The sequence below is a fragment of the Oncorhynchus mykiss genome, chromosome 9 (assembly GCF_057628025.1).
Source record: "Oncorhynchus mykiss isolate SJ-2025 chromosome 9, ASM5762802v1, whole genome shotgun sequence".
Classification (NCBI taxonomy): Eukaryota; Metazoa; Chordata; class Actinopteri; order Salmoniformes; family Salmonidae; genus Oncorhynchus; species Oncorhynchus mykiss.
In genome coordinates this window covers 22,205,897-22,230,905 of record NC_143030.1, presented here as the reverse complement: position 1 = coordinate 22,230,905, position 25,009 = coordinate 22,205,897, and the positions used below count along the sequence as shown (strand labels likewise).

General features: G+C 42.5%; 2 protein-coding genes across 4 annotated transcripts; one reads left to right on the top strand and one right to left on the bottom strand.

Annotated features, from left to right (window-relative positions):
• Window positions 1-1,339: 1,339 nt before the first annotated feature.
• Window positions 1,340-19,805, bottom strand: rbm4b (RNA-binding protein 4B). 3 transcript variants are annotated; one of them, NM_001160608.1, is given in 4 exon segments: window positions 1,340-2,058; window positions 3,143-3,182; window positions 3,293-3,725; window positions 5,205-5,232. In NM_001160608.1, coding segments are annotated over 3 exon segments (498 nt in total). In that variant the 5' UTR covers window positions 3,702-3,725; window positions 5,205-5,232; the 3' UTR covers window positions 1,340-2,009.
• A 599-nt stretch (window positions 19,806-20,404) lies between these two features.
• Window positions 20,405-23,309, top strand: tifa (TRAF interacting protein with forkhead associated domain). Its single transcript, XM_036989267.2, has 2 exons — window positions 20,405-20,687; window positions 21,265-23,309. Exon 2 carries the CDS (start codon window positions 21,330-21,332, stop codon window positions 21,930-21,932), a length of 603 nt encoding a protein of 200 aa, XP_036845162.1. The 5' UTR covers window positions 20,405-20,687; window positions 21,265-21,329; the 3' UTR covers window positions 21,933-23,309.
• Window positions 23,310-25,009: the final 1,700 nt, after the last annotated feature.

Here is a 25,009-nt window from a genome sequence, read left to right as displayed (position 1 = left end):
TTATGAAAGTCAAACGTGTGCTTTCTGATAAAATACATATGCACACACAAGTTTTTTTTTAATAAAGTTATGAGGACCAAAAGGCACCGGATAGTAGGAATGACAGGCTGTACAAACCAATATAACTATTTCCAGTATAGGTTTCACTACATAGGAATGCTCAATTAACTATACATTTGTAATTTAACAGATGCCTAGAACATCGAACGCAGGTGCGCATTCACTAGGAACGAATATGTCCAAAACCGGGCGACTCACTAACCTGCACTTGTCCAATAAACGCTCGTTTTCGTTTATGCACACTAAAAAATAAAATGTATATACACACACGTTACCAGGAACCTGCTGAACTGAAAATACTTGGTCCCTGCCTGATTATGGAAGGGCAATCTTGGATTCAAATAATAAATTCCCCGACTATTGTTTGGTTAACAGCTGAGGGACGGGCAGGAGAAATGTAACCACTGAAAAACAAACTGAGCTATTGAAACGACTGACTATCTAGGAGATCAAAATAATAGTTAAACAGGCTTTGAAGCTATAGTTTGTTAACAATTAAACATTTATTTATTTTTTACAAACAGTGGAGTAACAAACTTACGTTTGGGCTGTACATTTTTTGGGGGGTAGGACAGCTTAACTATGCTCACGAGGCATTAAAGCTATATTCTGTAAGAATCAATGGTTAGGCAGATAATTCATTTAAGTCCCAAAATGTTGATGAAACCCAGATTTCCCCTTTAAAAGACATTTGATTGACATTCTGCTTTTTAGTTTGGAAAGGAATAACAAAACTATATTACCTGTCCACACTCAGCATAAATCAAAAGGTTGTTTGCCTTTACCCTGTACTAAATTCAGAAAATACCTCTACTCCTGTGTACCTAAATTCCTCACATCTTTAACCCTTAGTTTCATACAACCCACAACTGATCCCGATTCCCATCTTACCTGGTTAGGCCACTGCAGGCTGTGCCAAGAACATCTCTCCAAAGAGTCTTCCAGAGCAAGGGTGCTCAGAACAGTCATGCCAAGTGTAATATGGTGAGAACTGGGGACATGACAATAAAGCCCCATCAATCCAACCCATGAAACCTAAATAAATTGATGGGCAGTGAAGGGGTTGATTTAGATAGTTCAATTGTGATTGAGCACTTGAAGTCGAGGGGAGATAAGCGATAACGTTATTTCACATTGGTAGAGGACGATTCTTAGATTTATCATAATCAAGCATATATCCCCCGTTCACGATTAAATGGTTTAAGTATATTGTGAAGCAACTGATCATCCGCCATTGAATCACTGATAGTGATAAGAATCTGTGACACGACTATGATTTAACAAGAGAAAAAAATATATCCAAATGACTATACAATTCAGTTTATTTTATTTACTAAAATCATGTCCTCTGTGATGACAAACAAGCACGTTACCCACCTTGGTAAAACTAGCTACAATCAGCAAATATTTGTCCAATTAAATTAACCAACTAGTCCATTGTTGTAGTCCGTCGTAGTGGTTTTATTACGCCGTTGTACATTGTCGCAGAGCGCAACCTTTTCATAATCCATAACTTGTCATAATTTCAGACGTAGATTGAACAAACGTGGTGGTTTAATTTCAAAGGAAACACATGATGGTTCGTATTCAAGTCGATATACAGTCACGATTATTTGATATTAATAACATCCTTTTCATAATAACGTGCTGCAGCTTCCATTCATCAAATTTCAGAAATTTGATATAACAGCAAAAGTTTGTATCATGACACGTTACAGTATATCAAGGACGTAAAATAAAAAAAACGACTGACTAAAAGGCTTCTGGGAGCCAGAGACTATAAATGTAGCTAAAGCACAATACTAAAATACAAAACAAAAAAGGCCAAAACAATACGAGTGTAATAAAAGTGTTTTAGATGACGAGGGGTCATGCATTACAATTCCTCCTGAGAGTGTTGCAGGAGAACGAAACGCGCTCAACCAGACGGGGGTAAATCGCTGCGTGCATCAGGAGACGACGGCGGTGACGAGGACGCAGATCTTGAAATATTTAAACCTGGAAAGAGAGCAAACCACACACACACACACACACGTCAAGCGCCTGTTATACCACTAGCGAACATGTTTCCATTTATGAGCGATCTACATTCATTGTTCAATTATCATCAGCAACTTGAAATATTTCCATCTAAATGGTGAAATTATTACTCTCAGTTCCTCACTTTTACCAATACATGATTTATGTTTAGCTCAATCGTTGCCTACAAACCAGCAGTGCCAACGAGAGGATTAAGAATCACGATTTTCGCAGAGCTCTCTTACACATGCTTTTTCTCCCAGTTCAAGCATTTCAGTTAATCTGGAGGTTTAGCGAAGAGCGACTGTCAGACCATTCCTCTCAGAACTGAGGCATGAAGCCCATCTAAAGAGCGCATCAAGTGACCTTGGACCCTCCATATAGAGGATAGGTACTACTTCACCTCCCATTAGAATGTTTGTAGCGCAGGCCTATTCTCACCTTGAGTCAAACGCCGGTGTACGCTGCTTAGTAATAGCGGGCCGGTGGCGGCGGCGGCAACCTGTCGGCGTAGGGGTCTCTGGTACGTGGTAGGTTGTACATCGCGGGCCGAGAGACGGGAGAGAGTCGGGAACGCTCATAGGAGTAACCGTTACCGGCGGGGGGCATGGGGGGAGGAGGGGCCCTCCGAATGGGACTGCGGTCCCTGGTGTAGTACGCAGACGGGGGAGGAGGGAGGGGGCGACGCTCATATGGATCGAGGCCAGAGGCCATGAAACGCTCCCTGACCATGGAAGAGGGGGGTGGGGGAGGAGGGGGTAAGGAGCCTACACGCCTCTCATCATAGGACATTATGCCATAAGCGGCAGGGCGAGCCCTGTATTTCTCATAGTAATCCACCACGGCATAGCTCTCCCTCTCGCGCTCATAAGCACGCTCTGGGTAAGGGGCTCGTCTAGGGGGAGGGGGTGGTGGAGGGGGGGCAGGGTACCCGTGATGAGGGGGTGGGTGACGACCTCTTAGATAGCTAGGGGGTGGAGGATCATGCCTCTCCCCGGGGTAGCCACGAGGGGGCCAGTATCCCCCCCTTTGAGGTGGGGGGTAGTCTTCTTCCTCCTCATACCTGGGACGGCTCTTTGATATCTGAACATGGATACGTTTCCCTATTAGGGAGAGAAATACCAAAAAACATGATTAGGTGGGAGAGAGGAGGTAGCCAAATGTTTTAATGTGTAACCTTTTAAACAGCATAAGCCTTTAAAAAAAATCTTACCCTGGAATTCAATGTTGTCTAATCCCTTGATGGCATCCAAAGCCTCGTCGGAGTTGTCCATGTGCACAAACGCGAAGTTTTTGACAATAGCACATTCAGAGACTGTGCCGTACTCCTCGAACAAAGTGCGGAGCTCATCATCGTTGCCTTTCTCCACGTTTGTCACGTGGAGTTTGACGGCTCCCTGATTCTTCCCGCGACTAGCCTCAACGTTTATCGCCGTGCCATGCAACTTGTAGAGGTGCAGGCTGCGGATGGCTTTGGTGGCAGACTTACGGTCATCCATGTGGACGAAAGCAAAATTCTTGACGATGGCACATTCTGTGACGGCACCGTACTGTGAGAAGAGTGCCTGGATTTCATCCTTGTCTGCCTCCCGAGGGACATTCCCAATGAAGATCTTGACCATCCTTGAAGCAGTGTTGTAGAAAGCCTGAGGTAAGAGGGGGGGAAAATATCAATAATGAGACACACACCACCCCCCCATATTTTTTTGCTACCTACTTGTAGATGCTAGCTAATTAATATTACAACGTGCAGTACACTGGTTTTGGACATTAACAATAGACAGAGCGTTAGTAATTTAGCCTTTCATTGTAGTCAAGGCAATCTATTTCCTTGAGTTTCGTGTCAAATAACTAATTCCTGGATTACTCAATATATTAATAAAGTCTGATTTAATCAACAAATACCATAGTTGAAAAAAGGTTAAGGGTACATGACTCTGTACTTATCTGTCTATTGGCAAAATCACTACATACCCTAGTCGAGCCCATACCCTAGTCGAGCCAAGCAAGGAGAGGCTGCCCGTTGCCACAGTTCCAAGACCAGTCAGAAAAGTCCAGTCCAGCTAACCCTATGCCAATGGATCTCAAAACGTAACTTGGATCCGCGTTAAGTAGCAATGACAATGATATCCTTCACCACTATCATCATACAACATCTCAAACCAGTCATGACTATTCAACAAAATACATTTAAGTTTCTTTCCATACAATATCTTAGTTATATGAATGTATAACTAGTAAAGCCGTTTTAAAAAGTTGAGGGTGCAATATTTATTAAGTTTGACAATGTTGACGAAAGACAAGCAGTTCAGCTAGTTTATACGGTAAAGGGTTAAACGAGCTCGGGCCTAGTGCGCATGTGCGCCAATTCAGGAGACCCTAAACCTAGTTGTAATGCCCTGATAGGGAACGAGAAATACCTAGTCAGTTGTCCAACAATGTATTCAACTGAAATGTATCTTCCGCATTTAACCCAACCCCGCTGAATAAGGAACTGGCGGCAAAAAGACAAGCGAATATCCGATGGCATACTTATTAAAAGAGAGAAAAATCGATATACAACCTTAACCAACTAACTGTTAATAGTAAAACAAAGCTTAAAATTATATTTTGAGTGAACCCTGAATATAGAAAATGTATGATGAATTCGCTTCCGGACACGATAGACTCCTCCTCCTCACCACCACTATGTGGCTAGCTGTCTAGCATGGTAGCTAACCACTTTGTCCAGAAACCGGTCTTTTTTTTTTTTCAAACTCCGAAAACGCAGATAAGCCGCGTATTATTTCTCAACATGATAATGCCAAGACAAAACAACTTTCATGCGACCGAAATCAGACATGCCTAGAAAACGGCGAAAAATATTGTACATATTGTCTAGCTAGATAGCAGCTACGTAGCTTAGCAATTGCTCTAACGTTAGCTTGCCACCCAGCTCACACGTCGTCGTGTCCGTCCGAGAAGAGGGGCACTCTAAAAACAAATGTTGCTACTGCAAAACACTGAGAATATTATTTAGTACTGGTAGGCATTACATTAATATACACTTTGTATCGATTTCAAATGTTTCAGTATAGTTATTCAAAAAAATTTATCGACCAAGAAATATTGAATGTGACTCTTACCTCAATCAGCTATCTGCCTTACAGTCACACAAGAAAAATGGCTACACCAGCGTTCTAAGAAGCGGATAAATCCCGCCTACTGAGATGCTTCGTCAAAGCTGATTGGTTAGACAAGCAGTGTTGGGCGGTAGGCAAGAGTTTCGGTCGTCACTAGTTAACACAGCCACAACGTCATATTGTGTCTAAACATCGTACATTTCTACAATTTATGTGAGTGCATTGTAAAAATGTGTTTATATATATGTGATAACCATAATTTACTAATACATTCTGCTACACAATAGCGGGGTACATTTGATCTACAGAGCCCGTACAATAATTTCTGTCATGAAAAAGGCCTAGACGTGGATGTCGATTATGGCAGCCCCGCATCTCTCTGGTTCAGAGGGGTTGGGTTAAATGCGGAAGACACATTTCAGTTGAATGCATTCAGTTGTACAACTGACAAGGTATCGCTCTTTCCCTTAGATGCACTGGGATATTACCAACAGGAACGTGAAATGTCACCACTAAGTTAATTCATCTGTGAATTGTCTTCTCTGGTTCTCAAGCTCAACTACTTTGCCCTACTTTGTTTCCTTCAAGTTAGTGGAGTTGCGATGGCCTCCACCTTTGCCCCTAATTATTCAAATTTATGTGGGATATTTTGAGCCAAAGTTTATTCAGGATGAGACCAGGAACCCTTCCTTCTCCAAGATCCTCAAATGGTTCAGGTATGTTGATGATATTCTCTATGTGTGGATTGGCATTGAGCAAAAACTCCATGAATTAACTTCCTTTTTTAATATTATGAACACTGACCTGAAGTTCTTTATTGAATACGACCATACGCGTGTCCATTCTTGGGCATGTGAATGAGGAACTTATCACCACTCTGTATCAGAAAGAGACTGACAAACGCTTTTCTCCTAGCACTCATCCTAGTGCCCTTAAAAAAGGTTTACCCAAGAGCCAGTTCTATAGGCTCAGATGTGTGTCATTCGACAGAGGACTTTATTGATAAAGTTTTCTGGACAGGGGTTACTCCACCCTGTGTGTGGAAGAGACATACCAAATTGAGCTCTATAAACCTCGCCAGGATATACTAAAAAAAAGTGTTAACTTCAAAAGGAGTTCTCTGTTACTTGCATTACTACATTCACCCCCAAAGCTTTATCGCCCCTAGTGGCATCGGAGACGTGTTGATGGATGTTGAGCATCAAGTGTCTTAGTGACGCATAATTAAAGTTGCCGGAAACCAGAAAAGCAGCCTCTGGGTGTAGGTTTTCTAGCTTGTTTATAGCCTTGTGCCAGCTTGTTATTTTTTTATCCTGAGGTGGAATGTATGCAACATTCACGATAACAGCTGAAATCTCCCTCGGGAGGTAGAAAAGTCTGCATTTGACCACCAAGAGCAGTGAACAGTAGGTCGACACTTCCACCACGTTGGAGTTGATGTAGAGGCAAACCACTACTTTGACCCCATCTGCTCCTGCCCATACATACCAACAGCCTGGGAGGATGGGACACCACAACTCAACAAACCCTGTAACTCTTCTGAAGTCAAATCTCATATACCCAAATACTTCTCAGAAGCTGCCACCACAACAACTATTTTCTGCGATTTACTTTCCATTTCTGCGGTACAGTTGAAAACCATTGCTATGAGCGCTAAGAAGCCAACCTTACTGAAACATAACTCAATCGTTACCCTATCCCTCTATACCAGCACAAATCTACTACTCACTGTGATCCTCTCAGGATCCCTCACCCATCCTCCTCCACATTTTTTCACTGCCCAAGACACTTTCACCAAAAATGTCACTCCTACTGGTCCAGATTCTTCCTCAACACACAGCTCTTCTTCCTTGCTGTCCATAACCATGTCTATCCGTTCACCACTCTATTGCCCAGCTGCATGGCTTGCAAAGCACACACTGAAGACGTTTCTCCAAAACCCAACTTCTGTTCCTTAGCCGACTTTACAAGTATGTCTATCTCTGACTTCACCATACAGGCGACGTCTCTTTCCAAACCAAAAAGTTCCTATGACATACACTGTCAATTGTGGGACCTTATATAGACAGGTGTGTTTCTTTCTAAATCATGTCCAAACAATTGAATTTTCCACAAGTTTACACCAATCAAGCTTTAGCGACGTCTCAGGGCGAATCAAAGGAAATTGGATGCACCGGAGCTCAATTTGGAGTATCATAGCAAAGGGGTGTGAATAAAAAAAATCTAATCCAGCTTTCACATGTGCCGCATACAAGTCTAGGACCAAAAGGCTGCTAAACAGCTTCTACCCCCAAGCCATAAACCTGCTGAAAAATTAATCAAATGGCCACGGACTCTTTACATTCTCCCCCCTCCATTTGTTTTGTTCACTGCTACTCGCCATTTAGTTTCTATGAAGTCACTTCACCCCTACCTACATGTACAAATTACCTCAACTAACCTGTACCCCCACACACTGACTCGGTACTGGTACCCCCTGTATATAGCCTCGTTACTGTTATGTTATTGTGTTCGTTTTTATAATTTTTTATTTTATTTTTTGGTGAAAATGTTTTAACTCTTCTTGAACGGCACCTTTGGTTTAGCGCTTGTAAGTAAGCATTTCACTGTAAGGTCTACAGTTTTTGTATTTTGCGCCTGTGACAAAGTTCGATTTGAATACTTATGTAAATTAGATATTTTTGTATTTCATTTTCAATACATTTGCTAACATTTCTAAAACAAGATGTTTTTGCTTTGTCATTATAGTGTGTAGATGGGTGAGAGAAAAAAATCCAGGTAATCCATTTTGAATTCAGGCTGTAACACAACAAAATGTGGAATTGCCAAGGTGTTTGAATACTTCCTGAAGGCACTGTGTATAGTGTTCTATATGTGTTTTCCTTTGCTTTCTTTTTTGGGCGCTTTTCAGCTGTAATCCTCCCTTTTTGAGAGTATAGGTTCCTTATACTGACATTTAATTGTTCCATTTTATATGACATCTAGTGACCCTTTGGGATACTTTAGATTACCACAGGTGTTGCGGTCCTTATCTCTGGCTCACTGTGTGGCCTTACAGTGCCTCCGGAAGGTATTCAGAACACTTTTCCACATTTGTTAGGTTACAGCCTTATTCTAAAATTGATTAAATTGTTTTTTTTCCCCTCATCAATCTACACAACAATACCCCATAATGACAAAGAAAAAACAGGTTTGTAGGTTTGCTAATTTATTAAAAATAAAAAACAGAAATATTACATTTACATAAGTATTCAGACCCTTTACTCAGTACTTTGTTGAAGCACCTCTGGCAGCAATTACAGCCTCGAGTCATCTTGGGTATGACGCAACAAGCTTGGCACACCTGTATTTGGGGAGTTTCTCCCATTCTTCTCTGCAGATCCTCTCAAGCTCTGTAAGGTTGGATGGGGAGTGTTGCTGTACAGCTATTTTCAGATCTCTCCAGAGATGATCGATTGGGTTCAAGTCCAGGCTCTGGCTGGGCCACTCAAGGATATTCAGAGACTTGTCCCGAAGCCACTCCTGTGTTGTCTTGGCTGTGTGCTTAGGGTCGTTGTCCTGTTGGAAGGTGAACCTTTGCCCCAGTCAGAGGTCCTGAGCGCTCTGGAGCATCATCTACAGTGAAGCATCACCATGCTTCACCGTTAAGATGGTGGCAGGTTTCCTCCAGACGTGACGCTTGGCATTCAGGTCAAAGAGTTTCAACAGACCACAGAATCTTCTTTCTCATGGTCAAGAGTCTTCAGGTGCCTTTTGGCAAACTCCAAGCTGGCGGTCATGGCCTTTTGGCTTCCGTCTGGCCACTCTACCATAAAGGCCTGATTGGTGTAGTGCTGCAGAGATGGTTGCCCTTCTTAAAGGTTCTCCACAGAAGAACCCTAGAGCTCTGTCAGAGTGACCATCAGGTCCTTGGTCACCTCCCTGACCAAGGCACTTCTCCCCCGATTGCTCAGTTTGGCCGGACAGCCAGCTATAGGAAGTCTTGGTGGCTCCAGACTTATTCCAATTAAGAATGATGGAGGGCCACTGTGTTCTTGGGGATCTTCAACGCTGCATACATGTTTTGGTACCCTTCCCCAGATCTGTGGCTCGACACAATCCTGTCTCGGAGCGCTACGGACAATTCCTTCGACCTTATGGCTTGGTTTTTGCTCTGACATGCACTGTCAACTGTGGGACCTTATATAGACAGTTGTGTGCCATTCCAAATCATGTCCAATCAATTGAATTTACCACAAGTGGACTCAAATCAAGTTGTAGAAACATCTGAAGGATGATCAATGGAAACAGGATGCACCTGAGCTCAATTTTGAGTCTCATAGCAAAGGGTCTGAATACTTGTGTAAATAAGGTATTTTTATTTTAATACATTTGAAGAAAAATCTAAAACTGTTTTCGCTTAGTCATTTGGTATTGTGTGCAGATTGCTGAGGATTATTTTATTTAACCCATTTTAGAATAAGGCAAGTAGTCTGAATACTTTCCGAAGGCATTGTATATGTCCCACTATTGTTTGTGGAGACATGCTCTGATGAGGGTCGACTGACCGAAAGCTCAGCGACATTTAAAGACATTTGCATCTGACTGGAAGTATGCTGAGACTTTTTCCTTTGGCCTCCAGCACCTTCACTAATAGAGTGTATTTTTCTAATACATTCTGCTAACACTTGTAACACTCTTTTTAAATACATACAGATGTTTTTAGATGACTTTTTATTGGGTAAGAGTGGGACCATTGTGGTGCAAGGGGATTTTGAGAAGCACATACAGCTATGTTTTGACTTCTTTGATCGGCATGTATATCAACTATCCAGCAGAGGGCAGTAGGCTTCCATAAAGGGAACACACCACAGCCACACCAAAAGGATCTCAGATGGACATTTGGGTTCATAGAAAACGATAGATTATCTGTAGGCTACCCCCCAACGGAAATGATACATGATCTGTAAACACATCTGTAGTCCCGTGGCCAGCCTTCCAACATTATGTACAGTACCCTCATTTGGAAAGGGCACTAGTAACCCTGAGTGAACAAACAAGATCATGTAAAAATATTTTATTAGGGGGGGGGGGGGGGGGGGGGGGTGTACAGCTGTACAGACCAATACAACTATTTTACAGTATAGGTTACAATACATATGAATGCTTAATAAATTCTACTTTTCTAACTTACCAGGGGCCTTGAACTTCAAACAAAGGGGTGCATTCACTAGGAACCAAACGGGCCGAAACAGAGGGGGACTCAGTAGCATTAACTTGTACAATTAGAAACGTTGCTAAATGTTTCACTTTGGTGTACACTAATGAATACATCCCCTAAATCAATATGTACCTGCTGACTTTAAGACTTTGTCCATGCTTGCTTATGGATGGAATTACACTGAACAAAAATATAAACAACATGTGAAGTGTTAGTCACACATTTCATGAGCTGACACAAAAGACCAAGACATTTCCCATACACACACAAAAATAGGCTTATTTCTCAAATTTTGGGCACAAATTTCTTTACATCCCTGTTAGTGATCATTTCTCCTTTGCCAATATAATCCATGCACCTGACAGCTGTGGCATATCAAGGAGCTGATTAAACAGCATGATCATTACACAGGTACATCTTGTGCTGGGGAAAATAAAAGACCACTCTAAAATGTGCAGATTTGTTACACAAAACAATGCCACAGACGTCTCTAGTTGGGGGACTACGCAACTGGCATGCGGCATCCAGTAACAATGAGGGACAACGAACACAACTGCCTTTTATCTATGGCAATTTGAATGCAGAGAGAAACCGTTCCGAGCCCCTGAAGCCCATTGTCATGCCATTCATCCAGTCATCACCTCGTGTTTCAGCATGATAATTCACGCCTCCATGTCGCAAAGATCTGTACACAATTCCTGGATGCTGAAAATGTCCCAGTTCTTTCATGGCCTGCATACTCAGACATGTCAATGATTGAGCATGTTTGGGATGCTCTGAAATCACGTGTACGACAGCGTGTTCCAGTTCCCGCCAATATCCAGCAACTTCGGACAGCCATTGAATAGGAGTGGGACGACATTTCACAGGCCACAAACAATAGCCTGATCAACTCTATGCGAAGGGGGATATGTCACACTGCATGAGGCAAATGGTCACACCAGATACGGACTGGTTTTCTGATCCACGCCCCTCTCTTTTTTCAGGTATCAGTGAACAACAGATGCATATCTGTATTCCCAGTTATGTTAGATTCATAGATTAGGGCCTAATTATTTAATTTGAGTGATTCCCTTATATGAACTGTTAAACTCAGTAAAATCGATGAAATTGTGGCATGTTGCGTTTATATTTTTGTTCAGTATATATTTTAAACAAATCTGAATCCTTCACAACAACGTAAAACATTTCCACAACCAACATCATGTTTACAGAGCATTCGGAAAGAGTTCAGACCCCTTGACTTTTTCCACATTTTGTTACATTACAGCCTTATTCTAAAATTGATTACGTTTTCACCCCACAATCTACACACAAAATCCCATAATGACAAAGCAAATACAGGTTGACATTTTTGCAAATGTTTTACAAATAAAAAACAGAAATATCACATTAACATAAGTATTTAGACCCTTTACTTAGTACTTTGTTGATGCACCTTTGGAAGCGATTACAGCCTCGAGTCATCTTGGGTACGACGCAACAAGCTTGGCACACCTGTATTTGGGAAGTTTCTCCCATTCTTCTTTGCAGATCCTCTCAAGCTCTGTAAGGTTGGATGGGGAGCGTCACTGCACAGCTATTTTTAGGTCTCTCAATAGATGTTCGATCGGATTAAAAAGCATTCAGAGACTTGTACCAAAGCCACTCCTGTGTTGTATTGGCTGTGCGCTTAGGGTTGTTGTCCTGTTAGAATGTGTACCTTCGCCCCAGTCTAAGGTCCTGAGCACGTTTTCATCAAGGATCTCTGTACTTGGCTTTGTTCGTTTTCCTTCAATCCTGACTAGTCTCCCAGTCCCTGCCGCTGAAAAACATCCCCAAAGCATGATGCTGCCACAACCTTGCTTCACTGTAGGGATGGTGCCAGGTTTCCTTCAAACGTGACGCTTGGCATTCAGGCTAAATAATTAATTATTGGTTTCATCAAACCAGAGAATCTTGTTTCTCATGGTCAGTCTTTTAGGTGCCTTTTGCTAAACTCCAAGCGGGATGTTAGGTGCCTTTTACTGAAGAGTGGCTTCCGTCAAGGCTGCAGAGATGGTTGTCCTTCTGGAAGGTTCTCCCATCTCCACAGAGGAACTCTGGAGCTCTGTCAGAGTGCCCATCGGGTTCTTGGTCTCCTCCCTGACCAAGGCCTTCTCCTCCGATTGCTCAGTTTGGCCAGGAAGCCAGCTCTAGGAAATCTTGGTGGTTCCAAATTTCTTCCATTTAAGAATAGAGGCCACTGTGATCTTGGGGACCTTCAATGTCGCAGAAATTGTTTGGTACACTTCTCCTTTCTCGGCTTTCTACGGACAATGTCTTCGACCTCATGGCTTGGTTTTTGCTCAGACATGCACTGTCAGATGTGGGACCTTATAGACAGGTGTGTGCCTTTCCAAATCCTGTCCAATCAATTGAATTGGCCACAGGTAGACTAATATCAAGTTGTAGAAACATCAAGGATGATAAATAGAAACAGAATGCACCTGATCTCAATTGCGAGTCTCATAGCAAAGGGTCTGAATACTTATGTAAATAAGGTATTCCTCTTTTTTATACATTTGCAAAACTTTCCAAAAACCGGTTTTCGCTTGGTCATTATGGGGTATTGTGTGTAGATTGATAGAACATATATATTTTATCCATTAGAATATGGCTACAATGTAACAATGTGAAAAAAGTCAAGTGGTCAGAATACTTTCCGAATGCAATGTATGTTTAAAGTGCAGCTGTTAACCAAACAAGTGGTGATGAGGCTTAAGAAATGTAGGTTAACCACTCAAATTCATAGACGGAGCGATTGATACAAGGATCGACCATATGAGCTAAAAATGTCAGTTTTGAAGCTGCAGTTTGTTTACAAAGAATTGAGTAAGACAAGCTTATATTTGGGGCTCTGATGAACATATTTCTGTGTAGGGCAGTTGAAGGCCATGAGGCATTTAAGTTGTATTCTTCAAGAATCAATGGCTAGGCCTATACATCATTAACATAAGTCCCAAAATGTTGATGAATCCCAGATTGACCCTTTAGACATTTGGTTGACAATGGTTGCATTTATGCACGCAGCCCATATCTGATATTATTTTCACTAAATTGGCCTTTTGACCAATCAGCTCAGCTCTGAAAATGATCTGATGTGAAAAGAACTGATGTGATTGGTCACAATACGAATTAGTGGGGAAAATATATAACACTTGGAATGCCCGTCCAAACGCAGCCATATTACTTTTTAGTTTTGGAAAAGTCAAAAAAAAAAAAAAAAAAACTTACCTGTTCATGCCCGGCCTAAATCAAGCAAACAGAGGTAATTTGCCATTCTCCTGTACTAAATTGGAAAAGACCTTGACTCATGTGTACCTAAATTCATCACGCTTAACTCTTAGTTTCATACAACTGATCTTGATTCACATCTTTTACCTGGTTAAGTTACTGCAGGCTTTGCCAAGAACATCTCTCCAGAGATGCTCCAAGAGCGAGGGTGCTCATAACACCATCATGCCAAGTGTAATATGTTGAGAACTGGGGACATGACAATGACAATCCAACCCATGACACCTAAATAAATTGATGGGCAGTGAAGGGGTTGATTTAGATAGTTCAATTGTGATTGAGCACTTGAAGTCGAGGGGAGATAAGCGATAACGTTATTTCACATTGGTAGAGGACGATTCTTAATTTATCATCAGGCACATAACCCCCTTCACATGATCACAATTCAATGATTAAAATGTAATGAGAAGCAACTGATCATCTGCCATCGGACCACTGATTGTGATAAGAATCTGCGATAAGATGTTAAGAGATCAAAAAATGTAAACAATTATTATACAATTCAGTTTGTCCTCTGATGACAAAAAAAACAACGTTATCCACATTGGGGTAACGAGCTACCATCAGCAAATATTTGATAATTTACAAATTAACCAACTAGTCAATTGTTGTAGTCCATCGTAGTGGTTTTATTATGCCGTTGTACATTGTCGCATAACTTCAGATTGAACAAGGAAACACAAGATGGTTCGTATTTAAGTCGATATACAGTCACAATTATTTGCTAATTGTAACATTCTACTTGTAACATCCTACTTGTAACATCCTAACGTGTTGATGCTTCCATTCATCAAATTTAAGAAGTGTGACTTATCAGCAAAAGTTTGTATAATGACACATTACAGTATATCAAGACTAAATATTGGAACGTAAAATAAATATGCACGGCTCAAAGGCTTCTGGGAGCCAGAGACTTAAAAAGGTAGCTAAAGCACTATACTAAAATAATACAAACCAAAAAAGGCCAAAACAATACAAGTGTAATAAAAATGTTTTCGATGACGAGAAGTCAAACATTACAATTGCTCCTGAGAATGAAACGCGCTCAGCCGCAGATGAATGCTGTGCGCATCAGGGTACGATGGCTGTGACGAGGACGCAAATCTTGTTGAAATAAATACACCTGGAAAGAGGGCGAGCCACACACAAGTCAAACGGCGCGAACACGTGTTTCATTTATAAACAATCTACATTCATCGTTCCATTCTCATCAGCAGCAACTTGTGAGACACTTCAATCTAAATGGTCAAATTAATACTCTACATCAGTTGCTCACTTTTGCTAATACGTGATTTATGTTTAGCTCAATCATTGCCTACAAACAAGCAGTGCCAACGAGAGGATTAAGAATTACGATTTTTCGCAGAGCTCTCTTATACATGCTTTTTCTCCCAGTTCAAGCATTTCACAGTTACTCTGAAGGTTTAGCGAAGAGCGACTGTCAGACCATTCCTCTCAGAACTGAGGCATGAAGCCCGTCTAAAGAGCGCATCAAGTGACTTTTGGCTTATGCCGGAGCAAACATCAATTATTTCCGAAGCTAGCCAGCTGAAGAGTTCCATCAGCCACTCCTGGGCTACAATCACCTATCCGGACCCGTTTTACTGCCGATGCGGAGCCCCACCGGGCCTTCACAACTGGACTACCGATATTATCTGCCCGAGGGAGTTATCCAACTGGCCCCTCCGTCGCGACGTTACCTGAACGCCCATCTTCGGCCCACTAATCGTTAGCTGTCTTATTGGCTGCTATCTGAATAGGTCTATCGGACAATTTTTCTTGGGTAACTATAACTATATCTATTTTGCCAATTGGATTGATCCCCTCTACCATAAGGGAACCCCACTTCGATCTACCGGTGGAAACGCACGAGGTGGCTAAAAACAGACCTCCATCCTATGCTAGCTTGCTACCGATGACCCGGCTAGCTGTCTGAATCGCCGCTACCCCAACCAACCTCACTACTCACTGGACCCTTATGATCACTCGACTAAGCATGCCTCTCCTTAAATGTCAATATGCCTTGTCCATTGCTGTTCTGGTTAGTGTTTATTGGCTTATTTCACTGTAGAGCCTCTAGCCCTGCTCATTATACCTCATCCAACCTTTCAGTTCCACCACCCACACATGCGATGACATCACCTGGTTTAAATGATGTTTTTAGAGACAATATCTCTCTCATCATCACTCAATACCTTGGTTTACCTCCACTGTATTCACATCCTACCATACCTTTGTCTGTACAATACACCTTAAACTATTTTATCGCCCACAGAAACATCCTTTTACTCTCTGTTCTAGACGACCAATTCTCATAGCTTTTAGCCGTACCCTTATCCTACTCCTCCTCTGTTCCTCTGGCGATGTAGAGGTGAATCCAGGTCCTGCAGTGCCTAGCTCCACTCCTATTCCCCAGGCGCTCTCTTTTGATGACTTCTGTAACCGTAATAGCCTTGGTTTCATGCATGTTAACATTAGAAGCCTCCTAAGTTTGTTTTATTCACTGCTTTAGCACACTCTGCCAACCCGGATGTTCTAGCTGTGTCTGAATCCTGGCTGAGGAAGACCACCAATAATTCTGAAATCTCCATCCCTAACTACAACATTTTCAGACAAGATAGAACGGCCAAAGGGGGCGGTGTTGCAATCTACTGCAAAGATAGTAGGACAGAACTCTGCAGGCTATCTAGGTCTGTACCCAAACAATTTGAACTTCTACTTTTAAAAATCCACCTCTCTAAAAACAAGTCTCTCCCCGTTGCCGCCTGCTATAGACCACCCTCTGCCCCAAGCTGTGCTCTGGACACCATATGTGAACTGATTGCCCCCCCATCTATCTTCAGAGCTTGTGCTGCTAGGCGACCTAAACTGGAACATGCTTAACACCTCAGCCATCATACAATCTAAGCTTGATGCCCTCAATCTCACACAAATTATCAATGAACCTACCAGGTACCACCCCAAAGCCGTAAACACGGGCACCCTCATAGATATCATCCTAACCAACTTGCCCTCTAAATACACCTCTGCTGTTTTCAACTAAGCTCTCAGCAATCACTGCCTCATTGCCTGCGTCCGTAATGGGTCAGCGGTCAAACGACCTCCACTCATCACTGTCAAACGCTCCCTGAAACACTTCAGCGAGCAGGCCTTTCTAATCGACCTGGCCCGGGTATCCTGGAAGGATATTGATCTCATCCCGTCAGTAGAGGATGCCTGTTTTTTTTATTTTTAAATGCCTTCCCCACCATCTTAAATAAGCATGACCCAATCAAGAAATTTTGAACCAGGAACAGATAGCCCTTGGTTCTCTCCAGACCGGACTGCCCTTAACCAACACAAAAACATCCTATGGCGTTCTGCATTAGCAGCGAACAGCCCCCGTGATATGCAACTTTTCAGGGAAGCTAGACACCAATATACACAGGCAGTTAGAAAAGCCAAGGCTAGCTTTTTCAAGCAGAAATTTGCTTCCTGCAACACAAACTCAAAAAAGTTCTGGGACACTGTAAAGTCCATGGAGAATAAGAACACCTCCTCCCAGCTGCCCACTGCACTGAGGACAGGAAACACTGTCACCACCAATAAATCCACTATAATTGAGAATTTCAATAAGCATTTTTCTACGGCTGGCCATGCTTTCCACCTGGCTACCCATACCCCGGTCAACAGCACTGCACCCCCCACAGCAACTTGCCCAAGCCTTCCCCATTTCTCCTTCTCCCAAATTCAGTCAGCTGATGTTCTGAAAGAGCTGCATGATCTGGACCCCTACAAATCAGCCGGGCTAGACAATCTGGACCCTTTCTTTCTAAAATTATCTGCCGAATTTGTTGCAACTCCTATTACTAGCCTGTTCAACCTTTCATGTCGTCTGAGTTTCCCAAAGATTGGAAAGCAGCTGCGGTCATCCCCCTCTTCAAAGGGGGTGACACTCTTGACCCAAACTGCTACAGACCTATATCTATCCTACCCTGCCTTTAAGGTCTTCGAAAGACAAGTCAACAAACAGATTGCTGACCATTTCGAATCCCACCATACCTTCTCCGCTATGCAATCTGGTTTCAGAGCTGGTCATGGGTGCACCTCAGCCACGCTCAAGGTCTTAAACGATATCTTAACCGCCATCGATAAGAAACAATACTGTGCAGCTGTATTCATTGACCTGGCCAAGGCTTTCGACTCTGTCAATCACCACATTCTCATCGGCAGACTCGACAGCCTTGGTTTCTCAAATGATTGCCTCGCCTGGTTCACCAACTACTTCTCTGATAGAGTTCAGTGTGTCAAATCGGAGGGTCTGTTGTCCGGGCCTCTGGCAGTCTCCATGGGGGTGCCACAGTGTTCAATTCTTGGACCGACTCTCTTCTCTGTATACATCAATGATGTCGCTCTTGCTGCTGGTGAGTCTCTGAGCCACCTCTACGCAGACGACACCATTCTGTATACTTCTGGCCCTTCTTTGGACACTGTGTTAATAACAACCCTCCAGACGAGCTTCAATGCCACACAACTCTCCTTCCGTGGCATCCAATTGCTCTTAAATACAAGTAAAACTAAATGCATGCTCTTCAACCGATCGCTGCCTGCAACTGCACGCCTGTCCAACATCACTACACTGGACGATTCTGACTTAGAATATGTGGACAATTACAAATACCTAGGTGTCTGGTTAGACTGTAAACTCTCCTTCCAGACTCACATCAAACATCTCCAATCCAAAGTTAAATCTAGAATTGGATTCCTATTTCGCTACAAAGCATCCTTCACTCATGCCAAACATACCCGTGTAAAACTGACCATCCTACCGGTCCTCGACTTCGGCGATGTAATTTACAAAATAGCCTCCAATACCCTACTCAATAAATTGGATGCAGTCTATCACAGTGCCATCCGTTTTGTCACCAAAGCCCCATATACTACCCACCACTGCGACCTGTACGCTCTCGTTGGCTGGCCCTCGCTTCATACTCGTCGCCAAACTCACTGGCTCCAGGTCATCTACAAGACCCTTCTGGGTAAAGTCCCCCCTTATCTCAGCTCGCTGGTCACCATAGCAGCACCTACCTGTAGCACGCGCTCCAGCAGGTATATCTCTCTGGTCACCCCCAAAACCAATTATTCCTTCCAGTTCTCTGCTGCCAATGACTGGAACAAACTACAAAAATCTCTGAAATGTATCTCCCTCACTAGCTTTAAGCACCAACTGTCAGAGCAGCTCAGATTATTGCACCTGTACATAGCCCATCTATAATTTAGCCCAAACAACAACCTCCCCCCCTACTGTAATTTTTTATTTTGCTCCTTTGCACCCCATTATTTCTATCTCTACTTTGCACATTCTTCCACTGCAAATCTACCATTCCAGTGTTTTACTTGCTATATTGTATTTACTTTGCCTTTACTCCCCTTATCTCACCTCATTTGCTCACATTGTATATAGACGTATTTTTCTACTGTATTATTGACTGTATGTCTGTTTTACTCCATGTGTAACTTTGTGTTGTTGTATGTGTCGAACTGCTTTGCTTTATCTTGGCCAGGTCGCAATTGTAAATGAGAACTTGTTCTCAACTTGAGAACTTGGTTAAATAAAAGGTGAAATAAAACTTTTTTTTTTAAGTAGCTAACTTGGCAAATGCGCTAGCTAGTTATTCGCCACCTCTACAACACGCCTGTAACGTTATACGTCCGAGAAGAGGCACTCCAAAAGCTTGTTACTGCAAAAACACTGATAACATTCTTCAGTACGGGTAGAAATTCCATAAGGATAAACCTCGAGTCAATTTCAAATGTTTTAGTACAGCAGTTTTTTAAAGATGTTATCGACCAGAAATATTGAATAGTACACTTACCTCAATCGGTTAACGTTGGTTACTTCACTTTCGTATAAAAATGTCGACACCGCGTTCTAAGAGCGGAAAACCCCCTAGCCTGCTGAGATGCGTTATGCTAGCTGATTGGTTAGGCAACCATTGTTCTTTGATTAGCATGTGAATTGACCAATGATATTAAGTTGATACGGACCATCAGTCACATGAGCAAACAGTGAATAGCTTGAAACTGCTTAGGCAAATTGAGGTTATTTATTAGCCTAGCTAGGTACATAATACTATGATTATGCCACTATTCACACCAACTACTTCGAATGGTATGACTTATGATATTAGCTTGCTTGGTATACGTATTGTAATGAAACAGCAGTAAGCAGGTCTCGAACCCTCGACCTTCGAGCCCGAGGTCCGGCGCGCTATCGACTGTGCCGCAAAAGCATGCTCGTGCGGCACGGTCGTTTCCGCGCTTATAAACCCAGGGTCGTTACAGTATTTTATTGAACACAGACACATTTTCTTCGCTTTATTATCACCATGATCTGTAGAGCTATGTGTCGCAGGCAACCAAGATTCGTTTTACTGCTTCAGGGTTTTGGCATGCTGATTACAGATGGCAGTCGATGATTGACAATAGCCCCGCTTTCCCCAAAAAGTTAATTTGACATGCAATTTCATCACAGATAAGAAGCTAGTTGGTTTAACCGATACCGCTCCTTTGTCGACTGTACTCACACGGTCATAAAATAGCCCTATGATCCTGCCTGTTACTGAAAATCGTAAGGAAGTTGTATAGAACCTGCCAAGGTGAAAGCATAATCAGACGTTCCCTAAACATCGAGCTATAACCGGATTATGACTAGCAGCAGTTCACTGCCACTGGTGGTGCTATGTATGGTGCTGCTGGTTCTGGCTGACGTAAGGATCACCCCCTTCCTGTTTTTTTGGTCCCGGCAGTATCCTCCGATACCCGTTATAGTTGACACAACACTTTGTGCGCCAATAGGCAACAGTTGTACGTGCTGGTTTTAGTAAACAAAGCAAGTCAACCGTCGGAGACAGCCTACTGTATAATGTAGCCCGATCTTTCGAGACGCTTCAAGCAAAATAAAGAATCCTACAGCCTACCCAATTTTACAGGTAAGATATAGCAAGTTTGGAAGTGAACATTCAGAATGGTTTTGTTTGAACGAATGCCATATGTGATTCTCATTAAAATGTTAGACAAACCTAGTATTGTTATTGGTGCTTAAGAAAAATAAGTGTGGAAGATATTTACAGATTATATATCTAACATGTTATTCACCTTTCTCTGATGACAATATAGAATGACCTTTGTGAAAAAGCAGTCTATCCTAAGCCGTTTCCCTGTGTATACTTGAAAAAGGCTACATTCGTATCACAGTGGAATTACTTTAAGCCAGTGAACTTTTTAGAGGAAATGCTGACAGGCTGAGGGTGTGGAATGATGATGCAATTCTAAGAACTAAAAATGTTAGAACAAATAACAAAGCACCTTGAGATTTTGTACTGCTTCATGGAAATACCCTGAACATTCTTCCTATGGATTAGAGCAATAGAATTAAGTGTTTTTCATTCCATCACCCTCTGACATCCTCTATCTGAGCTGTTATTCTCTGTCTAGTAATGAGACTTATTTAGTGCCAGAATAACAAAAAGTAATCCATTTGAATATTCCTCTCTGTTTTTCTCTTAGACCAAGTTAACCAGAAAGTGAAAGACAACATCCCTTCAATTGCATCAGCCATCATAAGATCCATCATGGAGGTGTCTCAAACCGTGGAAACAGAGGAGCTGATGACATGCCTCCAGATCCAGCTCTACCACCCCCAGCAGGCTTCCAGGGCTCTGTACCGCATGTTGCCTTTGGAAACCAGACACAAGCTCCAGGCCGAGGACCCAGTGAGGCTGGGCCGGGATGCCCAGGCCTGCACCTTCGTGCTGGCCGACCCCCGTGTCTCCCGCAAGCAGCTGTCCTTGCAGGCCTACCGCACCTCCAACAGCCCGGACATGCTATTTTCTGTGCAGAACCTCAGCCAGAAGGGACGTGTGACTGTCAATGGGTTTGAGCTGGGGTTCCTGGAGAGGGCAGAGCTGCCTGGTAAGGCCCTGATACGGTTCGGGGAATACGAGATGCTGATACGCCGTGAGAATGGAGAGGCGAAGGGGAGCTTTGAGGTGGAGTTTGGCATGCTGGCAGTACCCCCTTCCAGAGAGATGGGCATGGTCGTGCCAAATATGGTGCCCGTCATGGACACGGGCTCAGACCTTTCAACCAATGGCATCCCACCACTCATGAGCCAAGGGCCAATGGAGATGGATGAGACAATCATGTACCAATCAGGCAGGGCACTTCTTCCATAAAATAGTTTTACTACGATGACAGCCATATTGTTTTGATTATATTGTATTATTTTCTCTTCAACTAGAAGCAGTTTTCTTGACAAATGCTGATGTTAAACATTCTGAAAGCTTAAATCAAAATGTTGACTGTATGTGGTGCCAAGCTATCAGTACCTCAAATGTTTTTATATTCTACCTTATAACCTACTCCTCAAGTATTATTCACTGTTACGTTATTTTATAAAATGTGAAACTAAAGCTTGTGAATATTACCCTTTTTCATGATACCCAAATAAGAGCAAGTATCAGAATTCAATGAAGGATGGGGTTAGGAAGGATACTGTTTTGTAAATGTTGATTATAATAGTAAAACTGTTTTATTTGATTATCGTGTTACACATCATATTAAAGGCTTTGGCAAGTACAAGTAACTAAAATTTAACCTGCGAGGAACCAAGGCCCATTCTGAAAAACTGGCTATATCTGTATATGTTTTAGTCTATCTGCATGTGAGATGAGATATGACCTCAATATGCTCACTTTGACCCCATCTGCCTCACCATTGTCACCTGTGACACCTCAGATGGAACACTAGGAGCTGTCCTCTCCTCTCACAGCTGCAGAGTGGCATTGAGAGGCCCGTCGCCTTCACCTCAAGAGCCCTGAGCCCCACTAAACAACGGTACTCTGTGGGTGAACGAGAAGCACTGGCCTGTGTCTGGGCATACGAAATGTGGCACCTCTACTTATATGGCCGGCTGTTCACATTTCGACCCACCCACCAGTCCCTCACTACGCTACTGTCGGCATACGGAACTGGCCACAAGCCACTTCAGGTTCAACAGATGGGCCGACTGCCTCAGACAGTATGACTATCAGCTGAAGTTCACTCCGGGGAGGGATAACGTGGTGGCAGACCTCTCACGCTCCTCCGATCGTCTTGCCAGACGACAACGAAACAGCTCGTACAAATACTCTACGCTCCCCTTCAGTCAGCCGTCTCACTGGAGGAGCTGAAGCAAGCATCGTAACAGGATCCTACACTTTAACAGGATCAACCTGTAAGACAGCATGTTTCACTTATCGCCAATATCCAACTTCTTCACACAGCCATTGAAGAGGAGTGGGACAACATTCCACAGGCCACAATCAACAGCCTGATCAACTCTATCCGAATGAGATGTGTAGAGCAAATGATGGTCAAACCAGATACTGACTGGTTTTCTGATTCATGTCCCTACTTATTATTTTTTTATAGGTACAGTATCCTTGACCAACAGATGCATGTCTGTATTCCCAGTCATGTGAAATCAATAGATTATGACCTAATTAATTTATTTCAATTGACTCTTTTCCTTATGTGAACTGTAACTCATTAAAATCTTTGAAAATGTTGCACATTTTTGTTCTGTGATTTCACTTCACAGAGACAATTTCTTCAAGTTTAGCACTAAATCCACACATATTTGAAGTATCTGAATGATGGTGAAGGTGGTGATGGTATTTACAATATACAACTGGGGTTGGCAACTAGGTCTGGATGCCGTGAAAAAAATAATGAAATATAGGCCTTCAGGCTAGCCTACTCCAGTGACATGAAATAGGGTATATACTTACTTTTTTTATACAAACCTTAAATAACTTTTGGTTCTCACAGTCAAGCGAAATTATACAATGGAAAATGCATCACTTGTGCACCATTGCGTTCTGAAGAGTAAACAAGGATACAACCAGTGGCGACCCATCATTCAGGTATGAGCCCAACCTGTTTGTTTGTTTTTTGTTGTTGCCTGTTTTGCATGTTATTTTGGCATTAATACATGTCACTAAAATAATAAGTTAACACAGCTGCATACAAACACGGTCTCTTTTTTGCTTTCTTAAGGCATTTTCAAAACGCAGGTATTTCAGCCTAGCTCAGTACATTCTTTAGTGGTGGGGAAGCCAGCGGAAAATACGGAGCACAGGGTTTGGAAATGTTTTCTAGTTGTGCCGTGATTTGCTCAGTGTTCTGTCACTCATGGGGATATATACGTCAATAAAAAATCTACGTCACTGAAGAATCTACGGGGAGAGCTAAAATATGTAAGCCCCTTGGGTGCTGCCATAGATTTACATTAGAAGTGCCTATTCAAGAAGGCTCAAGGTCATTGGCCACAGATGAAATGACGTCAAATCATGTTATATCTACCATAGCTTTGATTGGACTGATCATGTCAACATCATACTTTCAAAATCTTAGCTAGCAAGCCAGACAAGCAGTCATCATCATGAATCAAGTTGACACTCTACTGGTAAGTCCTTGTCATATGAAGACAAATTATAGATAAAACGTATCAGTGCTCTTCGACCATTGGACATATACATTACACAACAAGTTGGAAATTGCAAATTTAACAATGAGTGGTTTGGAAGGAATCAGTGGCTAACTGCAAGCGTTGCAAAGCAATCACTAGCCTGCTATTCAGTGGAGTGGGTGTGCGGTCTAAGGGTCTCTTGCAAGCTTAAAATTATAAACATTCAACACCATGGGCCAGAAAAGGTTGAATACATTGGCCATGCTGTCAATCCAGCATGACTTCTGCTGCTTCAAAACAACTGGAAACTCGGAACTGGGAAATCGCAGACTTCAGTAAGATCAAGACAACTGGGAACTCGGGGAAAAAACAAGCTCCGACTGGGAAAATACCTTTTGAACGGTCATCCAACTCAGAATTCCAAATCGGGAACTCTGGCCTCTAGAGCTCCGACCTGAAGATCACTGTGATTCAACCTTTTTTCCCCCTGAGTTCCCAGTTATCCCAAAAGCACTATATATATCCAGAGAATGCCAGACTTTGATGACAAAATTTGCCCACAAGGACAGCCACACCACGTTCCCGTTCAGTTTAACACACCACAAAAAGGTGAGTACAAAAATGTATTGTATGCTGCTGCGTAAATTATGTAATATGCCAGGGAGATAGTATACATAAGTGTAGTAAGCTGTTAGTAGCCCATGTACCTCACCCTAATAATTTGGTCCCTTTTTCCCTCATAATTTAACCTACTGTTCTGACTTGCTGGTGCACATGTAGCCTATAGCCTGTTTTAGAGCT